The 14107-nt window shown below is 34.1% G+C and overlaps 1 protein-coding gene across 1 annotated transcript in view; it reads right to left on the bottom strand.

Moving 5' to 3' along the window:
- PIK3R1 (phosphoinositide-3-kinase regulatory subunit 1) overlaps positions 1 to 14107 on the bottom strand; it is a 96026-nt gene that overhangs the window by 25290 nt on the left and 56629 nt on the right. Inside the window, exons 3-4 of the mRNA XM_051991597.1 lie at positions 9419 to 9511; positions 8157 to 8231 (exon numbers count right to left, since the gene is read on the bottom strand). Coding sequence (XP_051847557.1) covers positions 8157 to 8231; positions 9419 to 9511 — 168 coding nt within the window. The remainder of the gene's footprint in view (positions 1 to 8156; positions 8232 to 9418; positions 9512 to 14107) is intronic.

Below are 14107 nucleotides of genomic sequence, written 5' to 3'. Positions count from 1 at the left end.
AAATGTATTCCTCATATCTGCATACAAGAGTTTTTATTTATCACATCTACATTATTCCTGCTGTGCTGGTCACAAATATACTGACTGAACCCTACAAATCAACATTAATTTATTTAATATTAATAGAAAATTTCAGCAACTGCTAATCATCAGGATAAAAATGTAATAGTTTATAATAAGGTTAAATTAAAGCTATTTTTCCTGATATTCAATAAAGATTTATGAAACATATACTATTCACAAGATAACAACAATGTGGCTATTTGGACAGCCATCCAAAGCAACTTTCAGAACTACTGTTCAACAAACTATTCAACTGAGTGAAAGGTTAAGTGATACTATGGCAAATTATTTCCCAATAGGCACTTATTAAGTATCAGAATCATATCCATGTAAGACACCAAAGACAAATAAAACCTTATCCTCATGAAATTTATATCCAGTTAAGGAAACCCTATAGTATATACACACACACACATATATATGTATATGTATGTATATATATATACATACATACATACATAAAAAGGTAAATACAATCATAATAAACAATAAAAATGTGTCAAAGTTTGAGAATCAAAGAGGAAAATTCTACAATCCTTGACATTTTGGGGGAAGACTGTGTGTGTGTGTGTGTGTGTGTGTGTGTGTGTATACATACATACATACATACACACACACACATAAATGTAAATTAATTTTGGGGAAGAGGAGTAGGAACTAAGTTTGGGGGGCAGCAGAATCAGAAAAGTAGACATCTAGGTTGAACTTTGAAAAAAAATGGAAGAGGAGTAATATATAAGAAAGTTGGAAAGTTAAGTTGTAGCCTGTTAGGAGAGTATTTTAAATGCCAAACAGAATTTTTGATCTTATTTGCTTGATCTTAGAAATAACAGGGAGTTAATAGAGTTTATTGAACAGGAGAATGGCATAGTTATGTGCTTTAAGAAGATAACTTTGGTATGGAGGAGAATTGGGGAAAGAAGATATTTGAAGCAGGTAGACAATTAGAAGGCAGCTGCAGATTCCCCAAAAATAGCAAAGACAAAGAATTTAGAGACAAACCACTAAGGCCTGAATCAGATGAAAAAAGTTTTTTGGAGGAAGGGTAGCTTGAGCTGGGCCTTGAAGGACTTATGAAAAAGGAGGTGGTAAGAGAAGATATTTCAAGCAGGAAGAACACTTAAGTAAAGTTAGTAAAAGAAATGCAAGTGGTGTTTGAAGGGGATATAAGGAATGGAATGGCACAGTGATAATAAATAGTCTTGTTTGGCTGGTGATTAAAGTTTGTCAACAAGGCAATAGGAGATTGAAGAGTGAAGGCAAGTTAAAAAAAAAAAAAACTAGAAATTTTATAGGGGCTTAATAGCTGAGCTTCAATTTTTCCTGTAGACAATGAGAAGTCTCAGTAGGTTTCAAAAAAAGGGAGTAACATGCACAAAGTAGTCTTTTAGAATGGTTACATGGTAGGAATCAAGATGGTGGCAAGATGATGAGGATCTGGAGTGGAGGTGATGGCAGGGAGAAGGGACAAATGTAATATATTACACAAAGGAACTGAAGACCATGTATGTGGAAATGGGAGGTGTCTAAGGGAAGAATCAAAGATTCTTTTTTAAAGCCTGAATAGTTGAAATAATGGGCAGTGAATACCCAAGAATGTTCAAAATCACTCCAACATAGCACAGAAAATAGGCATGGTGTTCTGAACATCCCTTATCATAAGTCCAGCAAACGTTCCCTTACCTTCATAAGGTTATAAAACTTATAATACAAAATATCGTGAGACAGACATAGCCAAAATGCACTAAAACTAACTGGTATAAAGCAATGGGATATTAAACAAACAACAAAAACCCTCTGCAGTTTGGTAGTACCTCAAACCACTTCAGGCCCTACTAAGAACAAATAACCACAGATGTACATTTGTACATCTTTCCACATGTAGAAAGACCTGTGGGTCACACATTTAACTTGGGGGGCCATAAAGAAACACAAAGCATGTCTTAAAAACACACACACACACACACACACACACAAATGTGTATATATACATATATATGTGTGTGTATATATAGGTGTGTGTGTGTGTATGTGTGAGAGAGAAAGAGAGAAGAACTAGAGAATAGGGAGATTAGAGAAAACTTAGTAATTGAAAACTGACTGTTCCTGAAGCTCACCAGCATAGCTATCCTAACACTTGGAGAGGAGAGAGCAGGTTTTGTGTGGCTCCTAATCACTTAATGTAAGCAACTGGAATCCCTAGAATAAGCTACTCTCTACCCTATCTCTAAGCAAGTAGACACATGGCTTACTGTAGACTTTTACAGTTAGGACTTTAAAATTTCAAATGTTAAACCTCGGGAGATGTGAGATCAAGATTCCAGAAAATCTACTCATCAGTGACAATCTTTAAATAAGGCCTACTTGGGTATTCCATAGGATCTGTGATCTCACCAAGATAAGTTACTGCTGACTGCCATTATTCACACATTCTAGTCTTTTGAAACTTTTTAAGGTCCTCCCACAAATCCTCTATAGGAGGGTCAATCAATGTGCTAAAGGTTTGTCCTTTGACCTTTTCTTGTTAAATGGGTACAATGGAATGAAGAGAGCCAGTTCATCTGTCATTTCCTAGTTAAGGAGATAGTATGACATAATGGATGGAATGGTACCCGAGGGAGTCAAGAAGACTCAGATTCCAATCCCACTTCTAACATTAATAGATCCTATTTGGTGGAGGAAGAAGAAGAATTAGAAGGAAGAGGAAGAGGAGAAAGAGAAAAAAAAGAAAAAGAAGAAAAAAGAAAAAAGAAGGTGACAATGAGGACATTGCATTATAATCTGCACTATCTGAAGTTTGGATTATGAAAAATATAGCAACTGATTCCAGCTCAATGGCAATATATGGCATAAATTCAAATAATATGACCACTTCACAGGATTCATTACTTAAACTAATAGGGACTAGCTAACTGTACTAGCCATAAGATAATACAGGCTAGTATATAAAATGTTTAACAGGAAGCTGAATCTCAGAGTTGTTAAAAGACTTACACATTTATGTATGTATGTATATTTGTGTTTGCATGAGAGAATATCTATAAAACATTTTGCAAAATTCAAAAAACATGTAAACATACAAACATAAGCTATTATTATCTCTGACACCTGCTACATGACCAGCCTACAGTCATACATCTCTTTGATGATCTTTTGGGATATGATTCTTAATTGGTGATACACTTAAGCCTATTTATGGCTATCATGTATCTCTGTTGTCCTTTGATTGACCCCTAGCTTTAATTTATTACAAACTATGATACTCCAAGATTTACAATATATAGTACAATAAGAATATTATTGGTAAAAATGGGCATCTGCTTCAGGAAGAAAATTTGTGTCATTAAAAGTACTGCTTTTTTTTTTCAATTTTTGTCTTTTTTGATTCTAAGCAATCAGTTATTTCTTAAACATATACTATGTGCTGGGAAATGCAAAGACAAAAACAAAAAAACTACTTAGAGGAATTTACATTTGTACAAAATTAAAATTTAGACACAAGTCAGTTAAAATTATTCAATGATTCTTTCACTATTTCCTGCTTTTTTTATATTGAGGATTTGGTATCATAACACTTGATAGATATTTAAATTCCATCAGTCTTATTAAAATAAGTATATATTCTACCCAATGTCCCTACTGATACTTGTAATATTTCTGATGTCCTGAACCCTTAAATAAATCTGTTTATTTGCTGAACAGATTAATACTATTAATTTTACTACTTGAATAATTAGATGTTTCTCTTTGTAGGAAAACCTTGCTTTCATCACATAAATTTTCTAGAAGACACTAAATTTTAGCATTCCAAATGTATTCCCCATATCTGCATACAATCTGAATACATAGAAGCTTTTCTGTATGTAGCTGACTCTGGGAATAATGACTGGGAAACCAGGCAGGTAAAAGAATATTCCAATAATAAATAAGCTCACTTGAAAAGCCAAAGTTCATTCTATAGCACATCCTACTTGGCATGTTAATTACTCTTTAAAAACATTATTAGTCCTTTCATGCATGTGTATGATTTTTAAGTACTTCTTCATTTGAGACTTATTTGTTCTCTTTATGGTACTAGCATTAAGTATCCTATCCCACAATTACTTCAGACATAAACTCCAAAAATCTTTAAAAACTTATAGACCTGAAAACCCTCATTTCTTCTGTTCTTAAATTTTTCACCAATTCTTCACCAATCTTATTATCGTTCACTAATTATGTCTATCAACCATTATACTCCTTGATCTCTAGATATTTTTAGAAATATCCTCAATTAAAATAGACAGACAGAAAGTAGATAAAACAGATACACATCCCATAGCACAAAACTTTAAACAAGCATTTGGCAATTCACTTAACTAGATGCAAAGCCATGTTCCTCTCATGTTTTTGCTTCTCTCTGACCACAATGAATATATCGCTGTGGTTCAACATCCCAACAAAAACTACCCAGAATATCAGGATATTTGATACCCAGAGTATTAGAGATTCTGCACCATTCTCCTCATTTCATAGGAGGCAGAAAGTGGAGACAAATTGCTTGTCTATTGCTTCTTTTCCATTGCCGCTTTTCAGAATGCTCAAGAAGGGCACTAATTTAATCTCACAATTATCTTGGTTGTACAAACTGGTTTTCATGTCAATAATATAGCATGAAGATATTTACTGCTAACCTGGTTCAATTCTATGCTTGGTCTACCTTAAAATCTAACCACTATTTCACAGGAGTTCACAAACTCATGAAGCTCTGATGTCTGTATTTCCTCTGACCTTAACAAATTTCACAAATTTCCTATCTAAAACATGAATCTACAATCATATGAATATACTTAAGATAAACATTAATTGGGGCAGCTAGGAGGCACAGTGAATAGAGCACCAGCCCTGATGTCAAGAGGACCTGAGTTCAAATCTGGTCTCAGACACTATTTTAATACTTCCTAGCTGTGTGACCCTGGGCAAGTCACTTAACCCCAAATGCCTCAGGGAAAAAAATTATCTAACATTAATGATGCTATAAATTCATCAGAAAATGCCTTTAATATTTAAGACATTTCAAATTAACCAATATCACATAATTATGTTAGACATTTTCATTTGAAGTATTAATTGAATTGAAAACATATTTTTGAAATAAAAATTTTTTTAAAACTCAGAAAAATATTTTTACCCTTGATTGTATTATGATAAGTACTTGGCACATATGTGGCTTGTTGAATAAGTAAAAAAGATATAGAAGAACATAATATACATAAAGAGATATGTATGTGTGTATGTTTCTACACTGCACAACTAAGCAGCATTTACTACTAAATCTTAAAGGAAAAATAAAATGTTCCCTACTGTAATAGTGGTTATGTTGCTTATAATGTTATCTTTACCTTGGCAATTCTGAAATGCAGAGTTGGCAAGTTTGGAAGATGGATGACAAGAGAAAGGCTTAAAAAAAGCAATTACTTACTAAAGCTATTTTTATGATGTTATAATAATTACCCTGACAAGTTTCTCACCTCTTACATCCAATCATCTTCCAAATTATCTTGGTTCCATTTCCTCTATTGTCCCCCTTATCCCTATTCTCACTCTCACAGGGTCTCATTACCTTCTTCCTGCACTACCACATATAGTTTAGCAGGTCTTTTCTGCAGCTTTTCTGCAAGCTATTAAGTTCCTCCTTCCAAGTCATTTTTCATTTGGCTCTGCCACCCTCTTCATGCACAAATCTGCTTGAATAACCCTTCTGCTCAGAAATCTTCAAAGATTCCCTACTGTTTCCAAAATAAAGCTCAAACTCCCTTGCCTATCACTCAGGTCCTTCCCTATCTGAAAAGCACCTCACTCCATTCACCCTCTGAGAACTCTACAAAAACTTGACAATTTACACTTCCCACCTCCACTCAGGCCCTGCGCTTTGCTCATGCTGCTTGGATATATTACTTCCTGCTTTGTGCTTAATCATCTCTTAAAATTCAGTTCAATCCCCATCTCCTCCATGAAGATTTCCACCAAGACAGCAAAACTTGAGAGTACAAACCGCACTTTGTTTTACCACTTTCCATGTAATATAATGTGATTCATTTTCTGAATTTTCATCTTACCTCCATCTCAGCCTCTCCCCAAGAATAAGTTTTGGGAGGGCAACCATTATGGCTAAAACTAAATTGTATTTTCCCCTTCCTCCCACCAAGGCCTAGAACAGGTAACCACTTGGTAAACATCTGATTAATGAATGAATAAATAAGGGGTCTTTTGAGTTGATGTGATGGGAAGTCTAAGAGTTAGTTTTATTATATTAGCTACTAATATTTCTGCCTCCAGAAAAATGTGAAAACAAACCCTAATATTCAAATTCCAGATAAATGAGTAAGATAAATATTACTGTTTTAATTAATGTAATTAATTAATAGAATACAGAGTAGGACAGGTGGCTCACAAGAAAACTAGAGCACACACAAGTTTAACAGTTCTATAATAGCATTTTGAGGACGTAGTGTTTCCTATATGAGCTAATGTGGTCACCTAAGCATGAGAATTGTCTGAAGATCACAGAAGTCAGTAACTCAACTCATGTTGAGTATACAGGGTAAAATTGCAGATGTGAACACAGGTCCTCTTCATTTTAAGCCCAGCCCTCTGAAACCTCTGCCAAAAGTATCCATCTGGTTTAGAGGAAGGTGATTAACTGGTAGAGTGGAAGGAGGGAGTTCTTTGGTACCAACTCCCTTTCTTGAGCAGTCATACAGGCTCATGGCAGAAAATCACTGAACTAAAGACAGATGTTTGAGATTTTACATTTCTACCAAAACAGTATATGCTGTTAGGAGCTGGACTGGAAAACATTTAAGCTCTCCTCTAAAATGAATAAGGATACCCCAAGAGTAAGGTTTACCCCAAATTCAGTTTCCATTTTGTGCTATGCATGATCTAAAATATCAAGAAGTATCCTGCACAAAATTTATGGCAGAAACCAGGTATATACCAACATCTTCTATTACATACCAAGATGTCAAGTATAGGATTTAGATATAAAAGGTGAGACCATAAGCAAATTAGGAGAAGCATGGTATAGTTTACCTGTCACATAAAAGGATAAGAGAAAAATGTAGGACCAAACAAGAGATAATAAAGAGCATTATGGGATGCAAAATGGATAATTTTGATTATATTGAATTTAAAAGGGTTTACACAAAAAGGGTTTGGTTCTCAAAACCAATGTAACCAAAATTAGAAGGAAAGCAGAAAACTGGAAAAATATTTATACCAAGGTGGGTTTTTTTGACAAAGACTCTATTTCTCAAATACATAGAAAACTGAGTCAAATTTATATGAATACAAGTCATTCCTCAATTGATAAATGGTCAAAGGATATGAATAGGCAGTTTTCAGATGAAGAAATAAAAGCTATCTAGTCATTTTTTTAAAATGCTCTAAATCATTATTGATTGGAAAAATGCAAATTAAAATAACTTTGAAGTACCACTTCATATTTATTAGATTGGTCAATATGACAGAAAAGGAAAATGATAAATGTTGAAAGGGATGTAGGAAAATTAGAGCATTAATGTACTGTTAGTGGATCTGTGAATTGCACCAAACATTATGGAGAACAATTTGGAACCATGCCCAAAGGGCAATCAAATTGTGTATGCCCTTTGATCTAGTAATATCACTGTACAGACTAATAGCATTACTGTACAGTGAATAACTATGAATGACTTAGCTATTCTCAACAATGCAATGATCCAAAGATCCCTAAAGGATTCAAGGCAAAATAAACTATCTGCTGTCAAAGAAAAGACTGATGGAATCTAAATGCAGAGCAAAGCAAATTATTTTTCCTTTTTCTTTCATTCTTTCTCTCATTCATTTTCTTTCACAAAAAAAGTGAATGTTTTACATGATTGCACATGTATACCCTATATCAAACTGCTTGCCATCTTAGGTAAGGGGAATAGGAAATTTGGAACTCAAAATGTTTGGAAAATTAATGTTAGAAATTATTTGTACATAAATTTGGGTAGAAAATAAATCATTTTTAAAAAAGAAAGAAATGTCTTTAGTATTTTATATACTCCTAGATCTGAAATACTTACCACAATCAAGAAGCTGCCGGAGTTCAGCTATGCTGCTTGAGCTCTGGGTTCTATACAAAGTTGGACATTCCAGGCCTAAAACACAAAAAAACCAGTCTGGGTTACTAAAAAAACAACAAACAAAAAACACAACATCATGTTTTTGGGAAAACTGGCTATCATTCTCCAAATTCTTCATCATAAAGTCTTACTCCAGTCCTAAAAATCACCTTGAAAGTACCCTCTCACATCTTCTTTCTTTGATAGGATGGCTCTTTCTAGAACCCTCATTTAAAGGGGAGCACCAAGTCATCTATATCTCATTCCTTCCTAGATTATATTCTGGGCTCCTTCTACCAGGCTCCCACATCCCAGCCCTCATCTTTTAAATTTCCCTTTATGTGCTGTCTCTCCATTAGAATGTAAGCTCCTTGAGGGCAGAAACATTTTTTTATTTATATCTACATTCAGTGTCTGGGCACACAACAAATGCTTAATAAATACTTTGCTGACTGAGTGAGAAAGTTATTTCCATTTCCCATTAACATCTATTTTTAAATTCTAAAAAAAGTTATTTTATTCTAAAGGTCTTAAAAAATAGGTAAAGATGAAATCCTGCAACAAAACTTTCAAAGAGCAGTGGCCTGTGAACAAGTGTGTAGACACATTTTATTGATGTGTGTGTATGTATGTCTGTATGTCTGTGTGTGTAAAATGTATTATGTGTGTGCAGTTACCATTTAATAATTTTCTAATACTTCAAAACACCTATGACTTCTGCAGTGTTGGAGCTCCCTCCACTGACCTCAAACTATGATGACTTGAGAAGGGAAGTCACTTAAAATTCTACAAATCATAGTGGCCAAAAAAAAAAAACTGATCATCAGGTTAGCCAACTTTCTGCTAATGAATTTATCTATACTTAGCTAGGCTGAGCCTCTTTCAAGGGATGTCAGAAGATTCATACCTTTAATTTTCCATTTGTTAGGGCCCACCAAAATATGAACCCCATGGCACAATCTCTGAAAGGCCAGAGTTACCACCACTTTTGTCTTTGTATCACCAAGGCTAAGCTCAGTCACAGGCAGTAGTAAGCACTTATTATGTGCTCACTGATTAATTGATGAGGCTCTGGAGAACAAATTTCATCTGTTTTAAACATCAGATGAAAACTACTTTCTGATACTTGAGTTTTTAATACTTCCTACAAGGCTAAGAAATGCATAAAGACCAATGACCCAAGGACCTATCAGTCAGAATCAACATACAATTCTAGCACATACCTTTCTTTTCAATAGCTTCCACTAATTTAATAAGGACTGGTGGAGCAATCGCAGGAGAAGAAAACTGCTCTGTGAGATCTAGAAGCGTAAAACCTAGAAGAAAAAATGAGGGACAAAAGTTTAAAATGTTAAATTTATATGTGATAAGACAAAAAAGTAAATTTTTAAAACAAGAACTACATTTCTTTAACTACTTTCAGCTTAACAAACGCATAGTATCAGTTCTGTATTCAGATGAAGGTTCCATGCCATTTTTGTTGAATGTTCTATCTGCATGTACCCTGGGTAGTTTCTGAAATGTTGGTGTTTATGTAACAGTTCTTTTTGGGTCACTTATATTCTTTAAAAAAAACACTACAATGCTACAAAAACATTTTAACTTTATGTTATTCACATAAATATTTCTTTCTTTGACACTGCATATGACATTTGGTATTCTGTAGACAAAAAAAAAAAAAAAGAAAGAAAGAAAGAAAATCTTTTGGCAGCGAAAGTAATTTTTCTCACAATATGCCAGAGGAGGGAGCTAAATACTCTCTCCACAAAGTTGTCAAACCATAGATTATAAAAACAGACTCACTATGAAAATCTCTATATGTGCAGCCAATATTTTGCTAAAATTCACTCTTATTTCCATTTAGACTTTTAGTTGAGTTTTGAGGGACTTTTTTTTTTTTGGATGACTCCCTATATGCTTTTATTTAGAAACAAATAGCTTTATATGATCTATTTTTTTTCCTTTTCATGTTAAATGCTCACTGGATCTTAGTCAAGTATTTTTTATGAGAAGCAATATATACTAAAATGACACACAATAATTTCTTCAATTAAAACTTGCTCAATCACCATGGTATTTCACCATGCAAAACTAAATCATTAAATATTTGCTTTTTTGGAATTATTTTCAGAAAAGTATGACATCACCTTATTAAATCTATATATTCAGAAACTTAAGAAATTTTCAGCAAGATTATTATTATGCATTGGCTGATGACTAGCTCTACTGGACAAAACCAAACAAAAGAACAAAAATAATCAAAAAAAAAAATCCCAACAACAACAAAAAATAAAAACTATTCCAGAGCTGTATGTACGGTTAGAACCTAAGAAATAATCAAAGGATGTTGTCCAGGTACAGACTCAGCTACAATCTACAGAACCTACTAACCACTTTACTTTCTTTTGTACTCCCAAGTTAACAAGACCATCTTCCCTGTGCCTTCATCCTGAAAGAAAATATCTCTACTGTAAAAGACAGATTTATGGTATAGAAATTAACTCCATAGACAATTTTGTTGGGACTCATCTAATCCACAAGTCAAACCCACATTTCTTTTCCTTCTAAAACTATAAAATTGTAAAATCAAGATTTCTGCTAGGATCAAATCAAAAAATATTTGTAAAACACTTAACACAGTATATAATAGACACTAAAAGTTTGTAGGCACAAAATAAATGTCTTCTTTTTTCATATTGAGAAAGCAGGGACATTTAGAGATAGATATCCTTTCTACTAAGGGAAAATATCTGACAGAAGAAAGTATATCTGAGGATAGCAGCCTGAAATGAAATGCTGAGCTAAGCAAATTCAAGTTAAGGCAATCAAAGGATATACTAACTTCCACCTACTTCCACATACACATACCTGAAAAGCAGACTATTTAAAAATACTACAAACTGAAGCCAAAATATCTAAGAACTCCTGATTTCTCTGACAACACAACACAATCCACTTCTCTCTGCCTCTCGATTAAGACATTACCAGCTCACAGACACTACTCACCACAACCAGTTCCTGTCTTCAACATGGTTCATTGTAAGTTTTTAAAAAAAAAAAAAAAAGTTATGTAAAGATATGTAAAACAATGTTAATAGAGAGTAAATTATGCCTTTAACATCTCAAAATTTTCTATTTTCAAGTAAAAAAAAACAAAGAAAAATGGAAAGATTAAGCCAATAATATAAAATGCTGACATTTTATGGAAAGAATAGAGGGAAGACTTGAAACAGTAGAAATGACTTGCCCACAAACTTAATAAATGTCTAGGGAATTTGAAACCATGTATTCCTCAATTAAACCCCAGTAACACATCATTTCAAGCCAGCACAAATGTCAAAAGCAAAATTAAGTTGATGTGTAACATTCTGGTCTTCTAGAGAAAGGGAAGGGGAAGGGGGAAAGGGAAGGAGAGGGAGGGAGGAAAAGGGGGAGGGAGGGAAGGAGAGAGAGAAGAAAAGAGGGAGGGAGAGAAAGAGGAAGGAAGGGAGGGAAAGAGGAAGGAAGGGAGGGAGGGAGGAAGGGAGGGAGGAAGGATGCCACAATATAAGTGGATAGAGTGGATATGGAAGCCAAGAACCCCTGGGTTCAAATCCTAGTTCTGACATACTGACTATAGGTAACTCTGAGCATGTCATTTAATTGTTCATTGCTCTAGACAATTCTCCCAAGATTCTAAATTGCAGAAAGAATATCTCCCAGGGTGAATTGAAGCGCGTAAATGAAGTTTCTTCCCCAGGGAGTTCTGAGAATCTGTGAAATTACAGAGCTAATTCCTATGCCTATCCTATCTCCCAAGATACTGAAACATTTCTTAAAAGCCACATAAGGTGTCCTTACAGAAAATCTGGAAGTTTAAAAGATCACAGCAATTTTTTCTATACTGTACATATTGTAATTCACAATTGTTCAAATGTCTGAATTATCAAGGCTACCTACTAAGAATATGCAATGGGAGGTTCTAAAAGATACCATTTAACAAAAACACAAGACACATGATTTCAAGGACTTACTTCTCACCATTACAGCTAACTTTAGTTACTAAATCTATTTTCCTTGAGAAGTCTCAGAATTGCATGACAACATCTATCTTAGGCACAGAAGTCCCTCAAGAAATATAATAAAAACAAGTATGTCTTTAATTTCATCCAAAAGGCAAACAGTTACTCAAAGCCCTTCCTTTTAAGAAATGAAGACCAGAAACAATAATCACTAGGAAAATTTAAATTGCAACCAAGACAGAAAACCCCTTTTTATTCAGTAAAATCTCTAGGAAAAGTAGTAGCAACGAACAAAGTTTGGTCTTTCCAAAGTTTATAAATGTTAACTTTTGTAAGCATTTGAAATTATCCTCAACAAACTTTGGTGAGTATCTGACTGAAAACCATTTTGAAATTCTGAAGCATTTGTTGGAGGCAAGGGACTGAACTGTGGAGATCAAGTTCACTCCCTCAAATCTGTGCAAATTTGTGAATTCCTTTAACTATACCTCACCAACAGTTTTTCATTCCACTGAATCATTTTATAAAGAAAAACCATCAGCATGCTTGAAGAAAAGAAAGAGCAGGAGAATTAGAAGATCCAAATCTGTCTCCTCAGTATTAAAAAGCAGGAGGTAAAGAGTCTACCATGTTCTCTCTTCATCATTTGCAAGGACAAAGATGACCTCCTCAGTCTCCCCAGCTGCAGGTATGTCGTATGGTACATTTTCCATGAATTCTATTTTTTCTTCCTTTACCCCAACAACAACCAATCACATGATGGAGAGACCAGACTTCCCTGCAATCTTGGGGCACTTCTCAAGCTGGTTAAGACTGACAGGCCTGAACAGTATTTGGGCAGCAGCAATGTGTGGGAGACGGGAGCATACCTTATACTAGATGTTGCCAACATAGCTACAAAGTGCAAGATGAAACCAGCACACAGCTGTACCTTTTGGAGGAGTTCTCAGTAAAAAGAGATATTTTAGAGTGCCTGGCAAAGGCAAGTGGAAAATTAAAGCTGGAATACTGACTAGCTCCAGAAATGTTAGAGCCAAATCTTTCATTATAGATGGAAGCAGTATGAAAGTGGGCTGAGACTAGCACGAGCTTTTTAAACTGTAAAAGGATATAATATGAAAAGAGGTTCACATACAAAGCAGGAACAAATATCTGTCAGATGTTACTTTATGTAATAACTGTAGCTAAGACCGAATTCCATTGCCATCAAAAACCGATTGGATACTTTGCTGTACCTCCCTTAAAATGCTTTTTAGGAATACAAAACTCTAAGTGTTCCCTTAAGAAATTCAAATTAGTCTTAGAATAGAAACATTATGAGACAAAACTACATCCTGTAGATTTCTGATACACCTTTAATAATAACACCTTATAGTATCAAATATCTCTCAAAATATCTGGGATCCCCTACCCTAATTCTCATTTTCATGGTGTGGAAGGAACTGCACAAATACCTTGAGTATAGTGAATAAAATTATGAAGAATACAAGAACTTGATTTTAAAATGTCAAGGAGCAAAATTTTTTTTTAACTTAATCTAAACACTAATTTTATACTTAATGATCTAGAAAATTTCAAGGAACAAGTTCCATTCAGGCAGAAACAGGCTATATATTTAAGGAGCTTAAAAATGGACCAGCTTAAGTTCAGAATACTGGCAACTTTTTTTGCACAGTCATCTAAAATAAAAAGACATGATTTCATTGAAACTAAGTGAAATAAGCATCAGTTAATTTTCTCTCCTTGTATGCTGATTTTTATTTTAAAATACTTGTAACTTTGGGTGGTTATGAGTTTCATATTTTAAAAGAGAACAGACATTATTCTGCAGGGTAAAAAAAAAACTATTTTGAACTGATATGAAATAAGAAAGAAATTCAAAACATAAAGGATTCCTTTCTCTCCTTCCTC

Source organism: Antechinus flavipes, chromosome 1, assembly GCF_016432865.1.
Source record: "Antechinus flavipes isolate AdamAnt ecotype Samford, QLD, Australia chromosome 1, AdamAnt_v2, whole genome shotgun sequence".
In the NCBI taxonomy this organism is placed as follows: Eukaryota; Metazoa; Chordata; class Mammalia; order Dasyuromorphia; family Dasyuridae; genus Antechinus; species Antechinus flavipes.
Note: the sequence above shows the minus strand (reverse complement) of the source record. Positions and strands in the feature narration are given on the sequence as shown.